This window comes from Nycticebus coucang, chromosome 12 (genome assembly GCF_027406575.1).
Source record: "Nycticebus coucang isolate mNycCou1 chromosome 12, mNycCou1.pri, whole genome shotgun sequence".
Classification (NCBI taxonomy): domain Eukaryota; kingdom Metazoa; phylum Chordata; class Mammalia; order Primates; family Lorisidae; genus Nycticebus; species Nycticebus coucang.
Window position 1 is genome coordinate 112,169,143 of NC_069791.1, and position 19,587 is coordinate 112,188,729.

The following is a 19,587-nucleotide window of genomic DNA, read 5'->3' on the forward strand; positions in this document are numbered from 1 at the left end:
AAATGGAAAAAGAGCTGAAAAAGAGACCTAGAACTACATCGTCACTCATCCAATGAGGAAAGAAAGTTATTTTAAATGAAACTTGCTGGGACAACCAGATAATGACATGGAAAAACTAAACCCTGACCTTCGTGTCTCATTCATATATAAAATTAATTTGAAATGTATCATGACCTAAAAGCTAAGCCTACAAACATTCTATAAGAAACCATATGAGAAAATCATTGCAACTTTAAGGTAGGCAAAGATGTTGGGGGGGAGGGGGCAAAAATTCCACTAACCGTAAAAGAAAAAAACATTAATAAACAGGATTTTATTCTGCTCATTAGAAAGCATAACTAAGAAAATGAATAGGCAAACCATTGAATTGAAAACATTTACGTGCAGAACAGGCATCTGACAAAGGCTGCATATTTAGAATACGTACAGGAACTTCTCTAAATTAACAGAAAAAAAGGCAATCCAACTTAAAAAGGGGCAGGTAACTAAAAAAGCCATTCCAATGGCCAACAAGAACATAAAAAGGTAGTGAATATCATTAGTTATGAGAGAAATACAAATTCTAACCATAATGCAATACCATCTCATGTCTAGAATGGTTACAATTACAAGACTGATAGCACTAAATGCTGACAAGGATGTGTAATGAACAGAATTCACACAGTAAGTATTACTGGTGGACTATAAAATGGTATATCCATTTTGGAGAACAGTTTCATTATTCTTATAGTTAAAACACACCTATTGTAAAAAACAATTCTATTCCTAGGTATTTATTGAAGAGAAATAAAAATATATGCTGAAAAAAAAATTTTTTTAACTGAGACATTCATAGAGACCTTATTTATTTATTTTCTTCTAGGAGAAAGGGTCTTATTCTGTCACCCAGGATGGAGTGCAGTGATGTGATCATAGCTCACTGTAACCTTGAACTTTTGGGCTAAAATTAAGTGATTCTCCCATCTCAGTCTCCGGAGTAGCTGAGACTATAGGTGCATGACACAACACCAAGCTATTTTTTTTTTTTTTAATTTTCTTATAGAGACATGGTCTTGCAAAGCTGCTCCAAATTAGAAATAATCCAAACGTCCACCATCAAGAATATGGGTAAAATAAATGCAGTATATTCACGTAATGAACTCCTACTTGATAAAGAAATAAACTATTGAAACATACAGCAAAGATGAATTTAAAAAACATGTTAAGTGAAAAAAGCCAAACGTGTATGTTCTAAGAATAGGTAAAACTAACCTATAGTAGTAGAAATTTAAAAGGGTTGCTTGAAAAGGGCACAAGGAAACTTGGGGGAAATAGAAATGTTCTAGGGGACGGACCAGAAAAGTAGATCAGCCAAGTTCTCCTAGTACAACTGAGGGACAGGAGAAATCCAGGCCGTACCTGGCACAGAGACCTTGCCCGGAGCTATGGCTTGGGGTGCGCAGAGACGTGGCCTGGTGCTGGATACAGTGCAGAAACCGGATACAGTGCAGAAACCGGATTAGTAGAGACCTGACATGCTAGGCAAGTTTTTTATGAGCTGACTCCACCAGGGAAGTCTGGAAGGGAAAAAGCCTTTTGGCAGTTTTTGGTTCTTGGGGGAAGCTGGGCCTTGAGTGGAAAGCCTGGAAGAGTGGGCGTACCCGAACAGTGATCAGCAGCAAGATTTGAGGGCTGGTGGGAGCAGATTTGTGGTGGAGGGAAAGACAGCCATACTAGGAAGGTCATGACAACTGAGGGAGGCCATGTGGGAATGTCGTAAGATCCTGAGGGTGGGCTTCCTACAGGTACACAGCCTTTTTAGTTCCGCTTGCTAGGATCAGACCTCCACTCCTGACAGGCTTAGGGACTCCTGCACCCCATAGGAACTGTTGTCTGGGGCCACAGTAAGATCTGCCTCTAAAGGATTCTGGAGAGCTGTGAAGCCCCAACCCAGTGGGGTTTGAATGTTGAGGAGATAATTAGGTGATCACCAGGGACAGTTAAGTAGGGAAATAGGTCTATGCCAGGAAATCAGGGAGAATTTAACAGCTGTGTTGTCCAACCCCTAAAACTTCAGTGCCACCCGGTGTCTATATTACAGTGCAAATATATTCCTACTAAAGTCGAATTCTGCATATAAATATATATATGTGTTTATATAGATGTATATTTAATTTTTTTTTCTTTTCATCATTGTTGTTAGTATTTTTTTCTTCTTCCTTCTTCATTTATTTGTTGCTGAGGTTGCTTGCTTTTGGTTATTAGAGCTTTTTGTTATGTTGTATTGATGTGTTTTGTTTCTTGCTAATTTGTTTGGCTGGTTCTTTTCATAACTTCCATTTTTACTTTCCTCAAGAGCAAGGGCTCCTGTATTTTTTGATTATAGTATTTTAGCCTTATTTATTTTCTCTCCCTATTTCACTCTTTTATATTCTCTCTTTGGATAAAGATTCTTCTACCTTTCTCATCTCTCCCACATAAATCACTTCCACAACAGCTAAGATATCCACTCCCTTTTTTTGTTTGTTTTTCTTTCTCCACTTCCCTCTCTCTCCTCTATTTGATACAATGGCATTTTTAATTTCCTTTATCTATTCTTATTTTAATACTATTTATTTATCTTTTTCTTTTTTTGCTGAGAGCTGGGGTGACACATTGTGGTTTGACAGGTAGTCACAGCAGTAGTCTGGCTCAAGGGGGCTAAGAGACCTTTATACCTTTGGCCTTAGGAGAAAAGTACTGGCAAGATTATGCTGCAGAATTTCTCTATTTTGTTTTCATCCTTACTTAATTTTTCTTTCCTGTTTTTTGTTTTTGCTCTTTTTCTTCTCTTCCTATTTTTGGCAGAGGAAGAGTCTGGTTCCGCCCAAACTGGTAAGGAGCGCCTGATTTTGAGGAACCCACCCAGGCTAGCCCCTTGAAATCCTTGAATTACAGGGATGGCCTTAGCACCGTGCTGATCAATAACATTTCTTCCATCAGTCTCATCCTCTCTTTCTATCTCCTGTTCTTCAAGTTGTATACTGTTATTCCCCCTTCTCCTTTTATTCTCTCTCTTTTCTTTTACTCTTTCCTTCTTTTTTCCTCTTTCTTTCCTTTCCTCTTGTTTTTCTTTGCTCCCTCTTTACCTTTCTCTTCCTTTGGTCTCATACCAAGAAGCCTCTTTATCACCTAAACTCTGAGACAAGGTAATTTGAAGCAAAGTGAGAAGGAAAAAGGAGCACAAGGAGGTGAACAAGAAGAAAACTCACATGAGGAGGAACCAACAGAAAAATTCAGGCACCATGAAAAACCAAAACAGACCAACTCCTCCATGGGATCACAAGGCAGCTTTTACAGAAGACTCCTCCTATAAAGAATTAAGAGATTTCACAGAAAGAGTATTTAAATTATGGGTGATTTAAACAATAAAGGGAATGGATGAGAAAATGCAAAGACAGAACCAAAAGACAGATGAGAGATATGTAGAATATAGGAAGGATACGGCGGAGCTTAAGGAAATGAAGGAGACAATCAGGGAATGTAAAGATGTAGGAGAAAGTATCAAAAATAGGTTAGACCATGAAGAAGAAAGAATATCAGAGCCAGAGGATAAAGTGTTCAAGTTTACCCAGGTAGTTATGGAGGCAGAAAAGAAGAAACAGAAAGCAGAGCAGGCACTTAGAGAACTACATGACACCATGAAGCATTCAAACATACAAATGATAGGAATCCCTGAAGGTGAAGAAGATTGTCCCAAAGGTATAGAAGCTGTATGGAGACTATCATAAAGAAAATTTCCCAAGATTTACTAAAGATCCCAGCACACTCCTTTCAGATGGATATTGAACTCCAGGTCATCTCAATTCTAGCAGAGCTTCTCCAAGACACATTGTAATGAACCAGTCCAAAGTCAAGATTAAGGAGAAGATACTGCAAGCAACTAGGAGTAAGTGCTAACTGACCTACAGAGGCAGAGCCATTAGGATGACAGCAGACTTTTCGACTGAAACTTTTCAGGCCACAAGAGAATGGTCATATACCTTCAATATCCTTAAATAAAACAAAACTCAGTCCAAAATGCTGTATCCTGCTAAACTAAGCTGCAAAACTGATGGAAAAAATCAAATGCTTTGGGGATATACAAACACTGAGGAAATTCGTCATAACAAGACCAGCACTACAGGAAATTCTCACACTGAGACGTATTCTCACAACTGATCACAATGGACCACCACCAAAGTAAACACCTAGAAGCTAAAGGTCAAAACTTAGCTTCCATGATGGTGCAAAGGATAAAACTACACAACAGACTTTCTCATAACAAGATGATAAAATTCTATCACACTTATCAATTCTCTCAATAAATGTCAATGTATTGAATTTCCCACTGAAGAGGCACAGGCTGAATGGATAAAAAAACATAAGCCATCCATATACTGTCTCCAGTAGACACTAGATCTAAAAGACAAATCAAGACTCAGGGTTAAAGGATGGAAAACAGTATTTCAAGCAAATGGAAATCAGAAGAAAGGAGGGGTTGCAATCTTATTCTCAGGTACAAGTGGATTCAAAGCAACTAAAGTTAAGAAAGACAAAGATGGACATTTCATACTAGTAAAAGAACAAGACAACAAGAAGACATCTTTTTTTTTTTTTTTTTTAGAGATAGAGTATCACTTTGTCACCCTTGGTAGAATGCTGTGGCATCATGGCTCACAGCAACCTCCAGCTCTTAGGCTTAGGTGAGTCTCTTGTCTCAGGCTCCCAAGTAGCTGGGACTTTAGGCACCGGCCACAATGCCTGGCTATTTTTTGTTGCAGTTTGGCCAGGCCGGTGCCCTACTCACTGAACCATAGGCACTGCCCCAAGAAGACATCTTAATTTTAAATATTTATGCACCTAACTTAAATGCTCCTAGATTTATGAAACAGACCTTGAGGGGTCTGAGCAATAAGGTATCCCATAACACTATAATAGCCGGGGACTCTAACACACCTCTGACAGAACTGGACAGATCCTCTAAACAGAAACTAAACAAAGATACAAAGGACTTAAAGGTGACCCTAGAACAAATAGGATTAATAGACATATATATACAGAACACACCATCCCAAAGCAAAAAATATACTTTTTTCTCATTAGTCAATGGAACAGATTCCAAAATAAATCACATCCTAGGATACTAATCAAACCCCAGCAAAATTAAAGGAACAGAAATTATATCATGTCTCTTATCAGACCACAAGGCCATAAAGGTGGAACTGAACTCCAACCAAAATGTTCATTCCCACACAAAGGCATGGAAATTAAACAACCTTATGCTGAATGATAGTTAGGTTCAGGGAGAGATAAAAGAGGAAATTGTTAATTTCCTCACACATAACAATAATGAAGACAAAAGTTACCAAAAATCTGTGGGATACAGCAAAAGCAGTCCTGAGAGGAAAATTTATTGCACTTAGATGCTTATATTCAACAAAGAGAAAGTGAGAGCATTAACATACTCACAAGCCATCTATGGAATTGGCAAAAGAAGAACAATCTAACCCTAAACCTAGCGAAAGAAAAGAAATAAACAAAATGAAATCAAAATTAATACAATTGACAAGAAAAGCATCATTTGGAAAATTAACGAAACAAAAAGTTGGTTTAAAAAAAAAAAAATAGATGAACCTTTGGCCAGACTAACTAGAAACAGAAAAGTAAAATCTCTAGTAACCTCGATCAGAAATGATAAAAGGAAAATAACAACAGATGTCAGAGATACAAGAGATTATCTCTGAACACTACCAGAAACTCTACACCCAGAAATTTGATAATATGAAGGAAATACATCAATACTTAGAATCACACCTTCTCCCTAGACTTAATCAAGAAGAAATAGATCTCCTGAACAGACCAATTTCAAGTACTGTGATCAAACAATAAAAAACTGCCAACAAAAAAATGCCGTGGTCTAGATGGCTTCACACCAGAACTCTATCAAACCTTCAAAGAAGAGCTTACATCCAGATTGCATCAATTATTCCAAAACATTGAGAAGGAAGGAAAATGTCTATGAAGCAAACATCACCCTGATACCAAAACTAGGAAAAGACTCAACTAAAAAGAACTTCAGACCAATTTCACTAATAAATATAGATGTAAAAACTGTCAGTAAAATCCTAGCCTAGAGATTACAGCTTCTCATTAAAAAAGTCATACATCACAATCAAGCAGGTTTCATCTCAGGGATGTAAGGCTGGTTTAACATAGCCAAGTCCATAAACATAATTAACCATTATCAACAGAAGCAAAAACAAAGCCCATAATCCTCTCAGATCATATGCAGATCAGTTGCAGAAAAAGCATTTGATAAAATTCAACATCCTTTTCTAATCAGAACTCTGAAGAATTTAAGAATAGATGGCACATTTCTTAAACTGATCAAAGCCATCTATGACAAACCCACAGTGAATATTATATTGAATGGAGTAAAACTGAAAGCTTTTCCACTAAGAAATGGAATAAGACAAGGTTGTCCTCTACCACCACTACTATTCAACATAGTGCTGGAAGTTCTAGCCAATACAGTCAGGCAAGAGAAGGTAATAAAGGGCATCCAAATGGGAGCAGAGGAAGTCAAACTTGCCCTCTTTGCTGACGATATGATCTTATAGTTTAGAGAATCTCAAAGACTGAAACCCAAGACTCCTGGAAGTGATCAAGAAATACAATAATGTCTCAGGATATAAAATCTTGATCACAAATCAGTAGCCTTTGTATATGCCAATAATAGCCAAGATGAGAAGCTAATCAAGAACACAATTCCCTTCACAGTGGCCTCAAAGAAAATGAAATACCTAGAAATATACCTAACAAAAGAGGTGAAGGACCTCTATAAAGAAAATTATGAAACCCTAAGAAATAGCAGAAGATATTAACAAATGGAGAACATACCATGCTCATGGCTGGGAAGAATCAACATTTTTAAAATGTCTATACTTCCCAAACCAATCTACAGATTCAATGCAATCCCCATTAAAATACCAATATCATACTTTTAAGATTTGGAAAAAATAATTCTGAATTTTGTATGGAACCAGAAAAAAACCCATATAGCTAAGGCAATTTCCTTAGAGATAAAAACAAAGCTAGGGAAATCAGCCTATAGATTATATTACAAGGCCATAAATGATCAAAACTACATGGTATTGGCACAAAAATAGAGACACAGACATCTGGAACTGAATAAAAACCATGAGATGAAACTAGTATCTTACAACCATCTGATCTTTGATAAACCAAACAAGAACATACACTGGGGAAAAGAATCCCTATTCAACAAATGGTGCGGGAGAACTGGATAGCCACATGTAAAAGACTGAGACTGAACCCACTCCTTTCTCCACTCACTAAAATTGATTCAAGATGGATAAAAGATCGAAATCTAAGGTGTGAAACAATAAAAATCCTCAAAGAAATGTCGGGAAAACACTTGAAGCTATCGGCCTGGGGAAAGACTTTGTGAAGAAGATTCCAGTGGCAACTGTAACAACAACAAAGATAAACAAATGGGACTTAGTTAAACTGAAAAGCTTCTGTATAGCTAAGGAGACAACAACCAAAGCAAAGAGACAACCAACGGAATGGGAAAAGATATTTCCATATTATGAATCGAACAAGAGCGTGATAACTAGGATCTACAGAGAACTCAAATTAAGCAACATAAAAAGAGCCAACAATCCTTTATATCAATGGAGCAAGAGAGATGAATAGAATCTTCTCTAAAGAAGACAGATGACAAACATGAAAAAATGCTCATTGTCCCCAATTATTAGAGAAATGCAAATCAAAACCACCCTGAGATATCACCTAATCCCAGTGAGAATAGCCCACATCACAAAATCTCAAAGCTGCAGATGCCATGGATGTGGAGAGAGGGAAACCCTTTTACACTGCTGGTGGGACTACAAATTAATACAACCTTTTTGGAAGGAAGTAGAGAGAATCCTCAAATAACTCAAAGTAGACCTTCCCTTTGATCCTGCAATTCCACTACTGGGCATCTACCCAGAAGAATAAAATCATTTTATCATAAGGACATTTGCACTAGGCTGTTTATCACAGCTCAATTTACAATTGCCAAATTGAGGAAACAACCTAAATGTCCACCAATTCAGGAATGGATTAACAAGCTGTGGTATACGTATGCCATGGAATACTATTCAGACACAAAAAAGAAGGTGCGGCCCAGTGCCTGTAGCTCAGTGGTTAGGGCGCTAGCCACATAGATTGGGGCTAGTGGGTTCAAACCTGGCCCAGGCCTGCTAAACAACAATGACAACTATAACAAAAAATAAAATAGCCAGGTGTTGTGATGGGCACCTGTAGTCCCAGCTACTTGGGAGGCTGAGGCAAGAGAATCACTTAAGCCCAAGAGTTTGAGATTGCTGTCAGCTGTGATGCCACGGCATTCTTCCAAGGGCGACATAGACTCTGTCTCAAAAAAAAAAAAAAAAAAAAGGGGTGATTTTACATCTTTTTGTTAACCTGGATGGAGTTGAAACACATTCTTCTTCTTCTTTTTTTTTTTTTTTTGGTAGAGACAGAGTCTCATTTTATCACCCTCGGTAGAGTGCCATGGCGTCACAGCTCACAGCAACCTCCAGCTCTTGGGTTTAGGCGATTCTCTTGCCTCAGCCTCCCATGTAGCTGGGACTACAGGTGCCCACCCCAACACCGGGCTATTTTTTTGTTGCAGTTCAGCTGGAGCTGGGTTTGAACCCGTCACCCTCGGTATATGGGGCCGGTGCCCTACTCACTGAGCCATAGGCACCACCCTGAAACACATTCTTCTTAGTAAAGCATCACAAGAATGGAGAAGCAGGCTCGGCGTCTGGCCACATTCACCGGGGCTGGTGGGTTTGAACCCAGCCCGGGCCAGCTAAACAATGACAACTGCAACAAAAATATAGCCGGACATTGTGGTGGGCGCCAGTAGTCCGAGCTACTTGGGAGGCTGAGACAAGAGAATCGCTTAAGCCCAAGAGTTTGAGATTGCTGTGATCTGTGATGCCATGGCATTCTACCGAGGGCAACATAGTGAGACTCTCTCCCCAAAAAGGAAAAAAAAAAAAACAATGGATAAGCAAAAATCCAATGTACTTAATTCTGATAGGAGGACAACTAATGTTAGGACATGGCAGGAGATGGGAGAATGGGGGGGTGGGTGAAGAGAGGGAAGGAGGGAGGGGGTTTGGGGGTCAAGGAAGACCTCTTGGGGGTAGGACACAACTGTAAGAGGGACTTTACCTAACAAATGAAAGCAGTGTAACCTGGTTCTTTGTACCCTGAATGAATCCCCAACAATAAAAAAAAAAAAAAGAAATAGAAATGTTCTATATCTTGTTTTGGGTGGTGGTTACATAGGTATATGTAACTGTTAAAACTCTTTGAGTTTAATATTTAAGATTTAGTGTATCTTAATTATACCTCAATTTTTAAAGTCCCTAGAAAACCATTTTAAAAGTGTGGAGAGCAACACTAAATATTAACAGTAGTTTCTTCTGGGTGTTGGAATTATGGCTAAGTTTTTCTTTTGTTAATTCATATTTTTCTAAATTTTTTCTATAATAAACACACTTTTTTTTTACATATAAATTCTTTCCTATTTTCTATACCTAAGTTTTGCAGTTTCACAAAGATACCAAATGTTGCCAGAATTTATCTCTGAAGGTAGGATGATGATGACCATAGGAAGGCTGTGCCAAGTACTCATTCTATAGCACACGTGTGGTTTAGTATACACACGGGATTGGAAATGCATTCAGAAGTGCAGGCAGAGGCAACGCAGCACAGTGAGAAGAGCAGAGGGTCAGAGATAGATAAGATCAACCCTAACTCTGGTTCCTACAGAACTGGTAGAGAAGTCACAGAGCCTCCATTTCCTCATCCGTAAAGTAGAATAAGACATATCCTGTCTGCTTCAAGGGGGTTAAATGAAATAGCTGTGTTCTATAAAGCGTTCTCCAAGACACCAGGAATTAAAGTGGAAGTCACTTCTGTTATTATGTGAAAAGTTCAAAAACAATCTTTCTCAAAAGTCAGATTTATTATTTACAATCCTATGGGAAGCAACAAGAAAAGCTAGCACTGTAACTCTGCCCTTTAAAATCAACAGCCAAGAACTCTTACCTATTGTTGCAGTAATAGTGATTCTGCAGAGCATAGGATACACACTGTGTGTTCAACCGCTTCCTGTCATCCTTCCAACCATCTTCTGTCCACTTTCTCTTTATCTGCTTCTCTTCCTGTTTTTTCCCCACATATTCAGCATAGGTCTGGATCCGATAGCTTACTGCATATTTGCTGGTATTGACGGCTGCAAAGAAAGGGAAAAAAACCTTATGAAGGTCTTGCCTAGCCCCAAAGATATCACTTTTGAAAGGTGGTCCAACATAGCTAAAGGTTCAGGTCTAAGTTTGATCCTGGCATGGCCAACTTAGAAGAAAGGTGACCTTGAGCAAGTCCCATGAACTCTCCAAGTTTGAGTTTCCTCATGTGGAGAGAAGAGTCACTGCTCTTCCGACCTCCCTTACAGTATGAAAGTGCTTTGTGAACTGTAAATAACTGTAGTGACATAAGTAAAATACTAATTTTCGGAGTATTTGCAGCTAACATTTACCACTTGAAAATTACTTATTTTCAGTGTAAGAAAATGAACAAAGCTAGGAAAGGAAACCTGTAAGTCTTCACTATTTTGTTAAAAATGAAAATGACAACAAAAGCAATATGAACAGTGGTAGCAATCACAGTGTCAAATACTGACTGTCCCCTGTGTGTCTTTGCCCCAGACTTTACGTTCATTCTTTGCAGGACACTTGCAAGGGAAGAAATGTCTTTACTGACGAGAAAGCAGGGTCACAAAGTCCGAAGTGTGGTGAGCAGCAAGGCTAGATGCAAAGACGGGCTGCTCTGCCCCCAGTGCCAGGGCTGTCCTAGCTACTTTGCCCCTCACTTGGCAGGTTGCCGATTTAAGACAGCTCTCCACGCCTCTTTCCTTCCTTCCGCTGTGAAAGATGCTCATTCTCTGTAGTGTGCCTCCGGCTGGCAAGAGTACTTGAGATTTGGAGCTTAATCCCATCCCCACCCCTCTAGGTGATAATGCTTCGTACTACACTCAGGTCAATTCTGTGCTAATCCTATGCTGCCTCCTCCACTGGGGCTGGTGGAAGGAACATGCTAGTAACGGGGGAGGGAGAAACACAGGAGGCCTGTCAGTGGATGGGTGCCATCACTGCTTTTGGCTTACGCAGTTTGGGATTATGACCCACTATCAGTGCCAGCACTTACCACCCACACTGGCAGGGAGATAACAAGTGCTTGTCTGTGCTGTTAGGGGCAGTCCTAGGTAGCTGCAAAAGCATCATGATGTCAGAAACAGCCTGTGTACCTGTACCTAGAAAAGTTCTGGGTGCAGAGTAGTTCTCAATAAATGCTATGTGAATGAATGTAGGACAGAGTACAGCATGTGGTGATGGGCAGGCAGGTCTGAGCACGTCAGAACTGGACAAGGGACTGTGCTACATCAGGGATGTTAAGTCTGAGAGAAAGACAACTGCATAAGAGACAGAGGTCCACACTCCCGATGCCTGAGACTTTTAATCTTCAAATAGACCGGATTTGACTAAGTCTCAGCACAACAATTGTTTCCAGAATGCTGTGCAAAAATATCCAGTCATCTAAGAAATGAAATAGGAAGAAAACTATTCCTAAAAAACATAAATTTTATCAAAAAGTTTGTTGTATATTCAAATATTCACTTGATTTAGAGAGAAAGGGAGAGGACCCCAAAGTATTAGAGAACTTTCATATTACACACAGTCTCTCAAAAAAAGTAGAGTGAGTTCCTGAAATGTGAGCTCCACACAGCATGCTCTGACTTACTCACAAGGAGATAAACTGGAAGCCAGCCAGTTCTGGAGACGTGCTATTGAACACAGTTACTCATATCAGAGAATCACAGAAATTGGATCATTTCTTAAAGATTTTATTCCCTGGAACAGTTACTTTTCCAACTTTCCATGTGTCATATTTCTGATTTTTGGATTAATTTATCCAACCTCCCAACAATTTACATCCAACAAACATCATCCACCTGTTCTTCCATCCAGTGACTGCTTACTGCCTTGGTCCCAGGGCCTATGTTAAGGAATTTGGTAAAACCAGACACAATTCCCACCCTCTCAAAGCTCACCCTGTCACAAACCAGTTTCATGTAGAGGCGATTTCCCTATAAGCTTGAAACTTCCTTTAAACACATGAACCTCCCAATGTGACACATAATGAGAACTTCCACCATCATTATTCTACATCAACTGTTGGCAAATGAGCACCTGTAGCAGCCCATATAGCCTATGGCTAGGAGGAGTGAGAGTTATAAGAAATACCTGTATAGCTCAATAATGGAACACCTTGGTGAATAGGGCATGGAGAGGAATTTAGCTCTCCTAACAAGCATGAGAGCTCGCGAGATGAGAGCAGCAGTGATTTGGCAGTCTCTACATCTGTGGTGTTGAGCAGCACAAGATCAGCCTTATATTAGGCTGGAGGAGACTGCGGTCGGGAGCATGCGCATTCTATCATGGACACACTCTGACTCTGTCTCCTCTCCTGTCTGCAGAATGCCAGCACGGTGTCTCTCTGCTGAAGATTACTAAGTTCTACTAAAGACTAAGATCTATCTATTCTAAGACTGCTTTACTCTCTCTAATACTCTCTCTCTCTCTCTCTCCAACTAAAGCAGATAGCCCTCAGGCACCTAAGAGAAATAGTTCCTGAGCAAGGCAATTTAGCGGTCCGTGTCTAGAACCCAGTTAAGCTGGGCCGGAGACCTGGGGCCTGACAAGCACCTCCTGGTTTTCCTCTATAAATTTTGTTTTTTAATTTGGAAGGTTTACTTTGAAAGTGTGCCCAAAAGAGATGACACCTGTAATAATCTCACTCTCAAGTTTAATTTGGATTATCAAGTGAAAGAGGACGCTTGGGTGAATGTTTCCCATGAAAGCAGAGGTGACTTCAGGGTCATAAAGAAGCTAAAATTATCTCTTTAATGGTATCTGATTGTGTCCTTTAATTTGGCTCCTAAATGAAAAGACAAATATTACAACTCTCTGACACGGTGAGGGAATTGATCTGAGCACATGTGTGGAGTAAACATCACTTAAAAGAGAAAACAAATTAACAGTCCCCTTTTCCCTGCTGGCCTTCACGTGGCAATAATGTACCAGTATTCCTTCAAGTCCCAGCAGCTTTGCAGCTCTTGGACTTTAATTTAGAAGCCAGGCTCTGGCTCAAAGCCATAACTCTAATGGATGAATCAGCAAAATGAATTGGCTGTCAACTGCGGGATTCCAGCTCGCCTATCAGAAGCAGCATGTAGCAGGCTGCTGGGTAACACTAACCTTTTCCAAATTTGTCAGGGAAATGATGCAAGGCAATCTGTCCATCCTACAACTTTGTCAAAGCCACTAGGGAACCAAACACGTTCAAAGTCCTCTGTTTCCCGGAGGTAAATGGCAGCAGTTCCCATCATACAATAGTTTCATCCACTCATGGCTTCATTGTTCTTGGTCCATTGTCATTTGACACTCTGCACACATTACGGCATTTATTCTCCACAACCCCCACCAGTAAGGGATGCAGTAGTCACCATAGAGATAAAAAGAATGAGCATCAAAGATGCTATAAACAGCTTGCCTGAAGTCTTATAGGTAAGCAATAAAGATGGTATAGAACCAAGACGTGGAGTGTGCGCGCACACATACACACACATACATTCTATGACAACAAGGACGTAATACTGCCACATGTCTGCTTGTATCTATATGTATTTTGTTTATTTAAGTTGACAATTATCTTACAAATGCTTCCTATATTAGGAGTTTTAAAGTTTTTCTTGAAATGTTTAAGGCTTTTTAGGAGAACTTTCCATTGTCATCAAGGAAAATTTAACTAAGTTGATGGATAGGAAAACTTAACATAAAATGTAAATTCCCTCCTAAATTGATCTATAGATTTAAAGTAAATTCAGGGATAAAATTCCAACACTTTAATTAAACACTGACATAACTAAAAATAAAAATTAAAAAAAAATCTCAGAAAACAACAGTGGTCATGAGAACTGAACTGAGAGGATGAAGGAATTGGAGGGCTGACAGAACTGTCCCATATCTTAATCATGGTGGTGGTTACATGATTGCGTGCATTTGTTAGCAGAACCGCACACCAAAGACAGCTGTTTTATTGTATATAAATTATTCTTTAATTATTCCACAGGACATTATAGACAGATTCTAAAATTTAAATGGAGGAACACAGTGCCAACAACAACTGAGAGGTTTCTGAAGAACAGGAAGGCTACTGCCTCTCAAGCCAAGGAAGCTCACTGTAAAGCTAAGTAACTAAGGCAGTGCAGGATGGTGTGGGGACAAACAGACCAGTGTACAGAAGTAAGGGCCTAGAAAAATACTTAATGCATCTGCGAAACTTTGACTTGTAACAGAAAAGCCTGGGAAAGGAAAAGCTGGAAAAATTATTTATCCATAGGAAAAAAATGAAATTGGATTCTTACACCATGCTGAAAAATCCATTCCAGATGGATGAAGAACTTAAATGTCAAAAGCAAACTTTGAAAACTTGAAACATAAGGGAATATCTTTCTGAGCTTTAAGTAGGGAAGAATTTATGAAGATGCAAAAAAGGTTAACCATAAAAAATTCAGTAAGTTTGTCTACATTAGTATGAAAACTTTTGGCCATCAGAAGACACTTTAAAGAGAGGAAAGATTATAAACCAGGGGAAGATATTTATAAGACATACAACTGACAGGACTAGCACCAGGATACATAAAAACGCCTATAAATCAGTAGGGAAGCAACAGAAAAAGGGGCAAAAGACATGGAAAAACACGTACAGTCATTTCACAGAAATGTGTACATGAGAGAGAACATACACACAAAAGCAAGAAAATAGCAGCACAGATTCCTTGTCCTGGCAGGGAGGATTGGAAGGAGAAGAACAAGAGGTAGATGAATTCAGTAGTGGTGTTTAGAGTGGCAGCTTCATAGATGTTCATTACATTTTAAACAAACAAAAGGTCTAGCTTTTCCATTGTGTACCCTGTCCCACTACTAATGACCATTTCCTATACAGTCTAAGTGAGATGGTCTCTTTAAGACCAGCTAGCTAAAAGTTACTCCTGTTTCAATGTCTTTAGTTACAGGGAAGAAGAGCCCTCCCCATGTTGTACATGGTATAAATACTACATAAATACTGCTGCTGCAATGCCAGGCTTCTAAAGTCTTACTTTGGAGCTGAGGACACTTTTGCAGTCTGCTTCTGAGACTGCTGAAATCTGTTTGTTGCAGCAACTATTGAGGGTAGAGGTGAGGATATTAGGAAACTTCTGAAGCAGTTATACACTATTAGTCCTGCATTTTCTGCAATGGCTATCCTCAGCAATTACTGAGTTCTCAGTGTCTAAGGGAACTGCCTATATTCTTATTAATCCGATGGTTATAAAAAAGACAAGCAGTTATAAAATATTTACTTTGGCAGGTACAGAAAATCCTGTAAGCATTATTTTGTTTTTATAGATAAGGAAAAAATCAGAAAAAGTGACTAGCCTAAGTGACTGATTCCTAAGTCAGGAATCAGTGACTGACTTAACAGAAACTTGGTAAACTACAGACTTTTCTAATGTGGCCAAAGAAGTAAAAAAGGGCAGGCCAGCCTGGAAAATGACAGCCCTTTTCTCTACCCTCTCTAGCCCATCCCACCCCAGCTGACATGATCCATCCTCTTCTATCAAACTGTTCAGAGCCTTCATGATCAACTTGCTGGTATACCATACAGGGCCCTTAATAATAACTTAGCTCTACCCTGCTCTCTCACTTCAGCTCTATTTCCCACATTTAGATGTGTGTCTCCCAAACGGGGCCAAGTGCTCTTTGAGTGAAGAATCCACGTGTGTCCATCTTTGTAGCACCGGGGTTTGCTAGGATATTCTGCAGGCATTTAATATGTGATCATGGGAAGAAAGGAGGAAGAAGGAAGAGACCAAGAGCCTTCGTGTCTGTTGGCAGCATGTTTCTACTCAAGAGAAAAAAAGCCAGAACCAGGATGTATATTTATAGACTTTTCAGTAGAGATCCCACGATGAAGCCTGGGTGTTAAGTCAAGAGGTCAGACGGGAAGTGAGAGGCAGTAGCTCCAGTACCAGCTCTGACCCCGAAGGGTGGCTTCATTGGGACAGGGTTCACCACTCCTGAGCCTTAAGCCATGCAGGGAAAGAAACAGCAAGGAACCAGGGCTTGTGAATCTTTGTCCTCACCCTTCCTTTCACACCATGGGTGCTTTCCCAACAAAGGATAATTTTTTTTTTTTTAAAGTATGGAGACCCAAAGACTGAGAACTAGGGCAATGAAAGAGCTCCAGGCCCATGAAACAGATAGATAGAACTAATAAAGGCAGGCAGCGAGGGGTCTTCATGGTAGCGCCTGACATACACAGGATGCCCTCAGGGAAGGGAATGAAGGCAGAGGCAGCAGGCCCAGAGGACTGCACGCGCAGAGACACAGAGCACACCAGCAAGAGAAGTTCCACAGACACCACCACTGTGAAGGCAGATGGTGCTACCTCCATGTTGCTGGCAACTGGTGTCAGGTAGAGGTGTGACGCTGGCTCTGCTGCCTATGACAAGGCACACCTTCGACTCTGTGCTCTCACGGTGCCACCCCCTCAATTAAAGAAAGAAAAGCATTCATGGTGGCACCTGTGGCTCAAGGAGTAGGGCACTGGCCCCATATACCGGAGGTGGCGGGTTTAAACCCAGCCCCAGCTGAAAAAAAAAAAGAAAGGCATTCATGCTGGCTACTGTTTACACACCTCACAGTTCTCCAATGAAGGCCAAGGAAGTGGCAAGGAAAACTCTTTGCAAACCAACCATAAAGATAATGGTAAAGTTCAATGACTTAAAACCTACCTAAAGGGAAGCAGCCAAGTCAAGTGGGAAAACCACAGGTTCTGAGGCTGTCCCGGCCTGGGTCTGAATCCTGCCCAAATCTTAATTTGCTTGAGGTGAGTCACCCGTCTTACCAGACCTCAGCTTCTAATCCAAATAATGGGCATCTCTACCTACCTTAGAAAGCTGTTCGGAAGAACAGAAGTATATAGTAAGCTTTTAGCACAGACACACATAGGTTACCGCTATTAAATTCCCAAACATGTGCAATAAAAAGAACTGTGCCCAAGCCAATATAATACATTCCACAGTGAGACCGATCCAGTGAGTGCACACTCACCAAACTCATTATGCCCTGGTGTGACAGAAGTGAGGTGGCCCAAGGCACCTCGAGTCTGTAATAGCTCATGGAATAGGTCTATCATTTAGAAATGTGTAATCCAGCAATCTTGACAAGTATAAAATCAAAAAAGTCTGAACTGTAAATTTTCAAAAGTTTACTAATACCAAAATTAGTTAATTGATAATCAAAAACTCTCTCAACACAACCCTACTCTGCTTTTGAAACATTCATTTTATTCATTCATTCATAAACAATGGCTCCAGGCACAGTGCTGGGTCCTGGGGTGTGGCAGAGGGGAGGAAGTTCACAATCTAGAGGAGTAAAGGAAAAAGAGAGACTTTAGAGGATACCAGCCAGGCAGGAATCTAGCTGGGAAATGATGCCTTTAACAGCAGCAGCAAAGCAGACAGCAAATCCATGTATTAAAGGGGGACTGGAGGTGGAGGAGTGGCCATGTAGACTGTGTGTCCCCACAGCCCATGCCGGCAGCCTGGGCATTTAATGAATGATATCACTAAGGAACGCTGTTTTGATTAACCAGCCTGGTATTTTTCTTTTTCATGGTTACAGGCTGAAAAGTCAATTAAAAATTATTAAAGCTACCATTTATTAAGTATTTACTAATGTTACAGTTGACCTTTGAACAACATGAGATCGCTTACATGCAAATTTTTTTTCAACCAATTGCAGACTGAAAATACAGTATTTGGGAGATGTAAAGCCCACGTTCATGGAGGGCTAATCTTCTCAATACACAGGTCCGCAGGGCAGACTGGCCCTCGAGTATGCACAGAGCGGGATGTGTGTGGAGGATCCTAGAACCAATCCCTTGCAGATATTGAAGGACGACTGTATATTTAATTCTCAATTGTTCATTTATTTATCTATCCATTCATTCATAAACAAGCAAGCCATCTTCTAAAACTGAGGTATAAGTGAATCAGAGGCACATGAGTAGGGGAGAGAAAGTGCACAGGCCACCATATCTGAGCTGAGGGTTAAAAAGGGAGCTGTGCTCTGGGGTTTCCCAAGGGAAAATGACCAAGCTGACAACTCTGGGACAGCTTCCCCATGGAAATGGCATTCAGGTCTTCCCGAGACTTGGGGGCTGGGAGAGCAGACAGTGTAGAAAATATTCAAAGTGTGTTCCAGGCAGTAGGAATATGAGAGACTAACCTCAGAGTGAGGCGACAGTCTGGACTGGGGACTGAGTGACCAGAATGGTAGAGCTTGGCGGGGAAGCTGAGTGCACGGGGGAGCCACTGCAGGCAGGCTCAGGGGGCACTCATGATCAGACCTCCCCTTCTGACAGATTTGGAGAGATCAATAGTAAGCCAGTATAACAAACAAGGAGAGAAAGAACAGCAGCTAATAGGATGGAGGAGGTGGGGATATGGAAAAAAAAGACAGAACTGAGGGACAGTCCTCGGAGTCCCCACTTGGGCAGGGTTGTACTGTGTAGGGACCAGGGAGCAAGAGAAAGAACATAGGAAGCGGGTAGATGGACCTGCGGTGCCTGGGAAACATCTGGAGGAAATGTGGGACCCGTAAGGGAGTCAGTTTGGGAACCCAGGCACTGAGACAGGGCGGCAATGCTGACAGAAAAGACACAGACTAAGAAGCCTCCAGACTTTTGAGGAACACTCATATTTAGTCATTACGTGGATGAAAGAGCAGATATGGGGGCCCAAGAAGGTGTGGGCTGAAGGGGACTGGACAAACCTGGGAAGTCCAATGAGGATCCCAGAACACCCTGCAGTGTACTGAGTGATGGGTGGGTGAGCAGGGTGTCTGCTGGGTATGGCAGGGGGTCACTGGGGCCCTCAGGAAGTGTAAGCTCAGTGGTGTGGAGACCACAGCTAGGGGGAGTGAGCGAGGAACCCAGCATGCTATAGGCTGTAGACCACTCAAATTGCTGATAGAAGAGTCAGGAGAGAAGGTGAGTCAGGATCATGACTAGGTGGAAGGGATCTGCAGGTCTTCATGCTGTTAGAAAGAAGCCAACAGGTGGGTACATGGTCCCCAGAGCACATGTGTGGGGACATACTTCCATAAAGACTCAGAATATGACAGGTGTGCAGCCAGCTTTGTGGATCGGGGGCTGCCATGCTTCCGATGCCAATTTCAACCTACCCTTCAAAGCAACCACCAGAGCTGCCCACAAACCCAGCCAAACATAAAAAGGTTTTCACAAGTGCAGATGTAGCACCTTGAAGGGTAGGGTAGTGATAGGCAGAAGGGAGGGAGGAATTCATGATGGAGTAAAGTAGAAGTGGAC

The 19,587-nt window shown here is 40.8% G+C and overlaps 1 protein-coding gene across 4 annotated transcripts in view; it reads right to left on the minus strand.

The window, feature by feature from the left end:
• The window catches only part of PARN (poly(A)-specific ribonuclease), a 272,151-nt gene that overhangs the window by 96,001 nt on the left and 156,563 nt on the right, over positions 1-19,587 (minus strand). For all 4 annotated transcript variants that reach the window (XR_008373466.1, XR_008373465.1, XM_053557661.1 and 1 more), the window contains exon 23: positions 10,138-10,324. Coding sequence is in view for 2 of the 4 variants with exons in the window: in XM_053557661.1 (XP_053413636.1) it covers positions 10,138-10,324 (187 nt within the window). In the remaining 2 variants the exon portion in view is untranslated. The remainder of the gene's footprint in view (positions 1-10,137; positions 10,325-19,587) is intronic.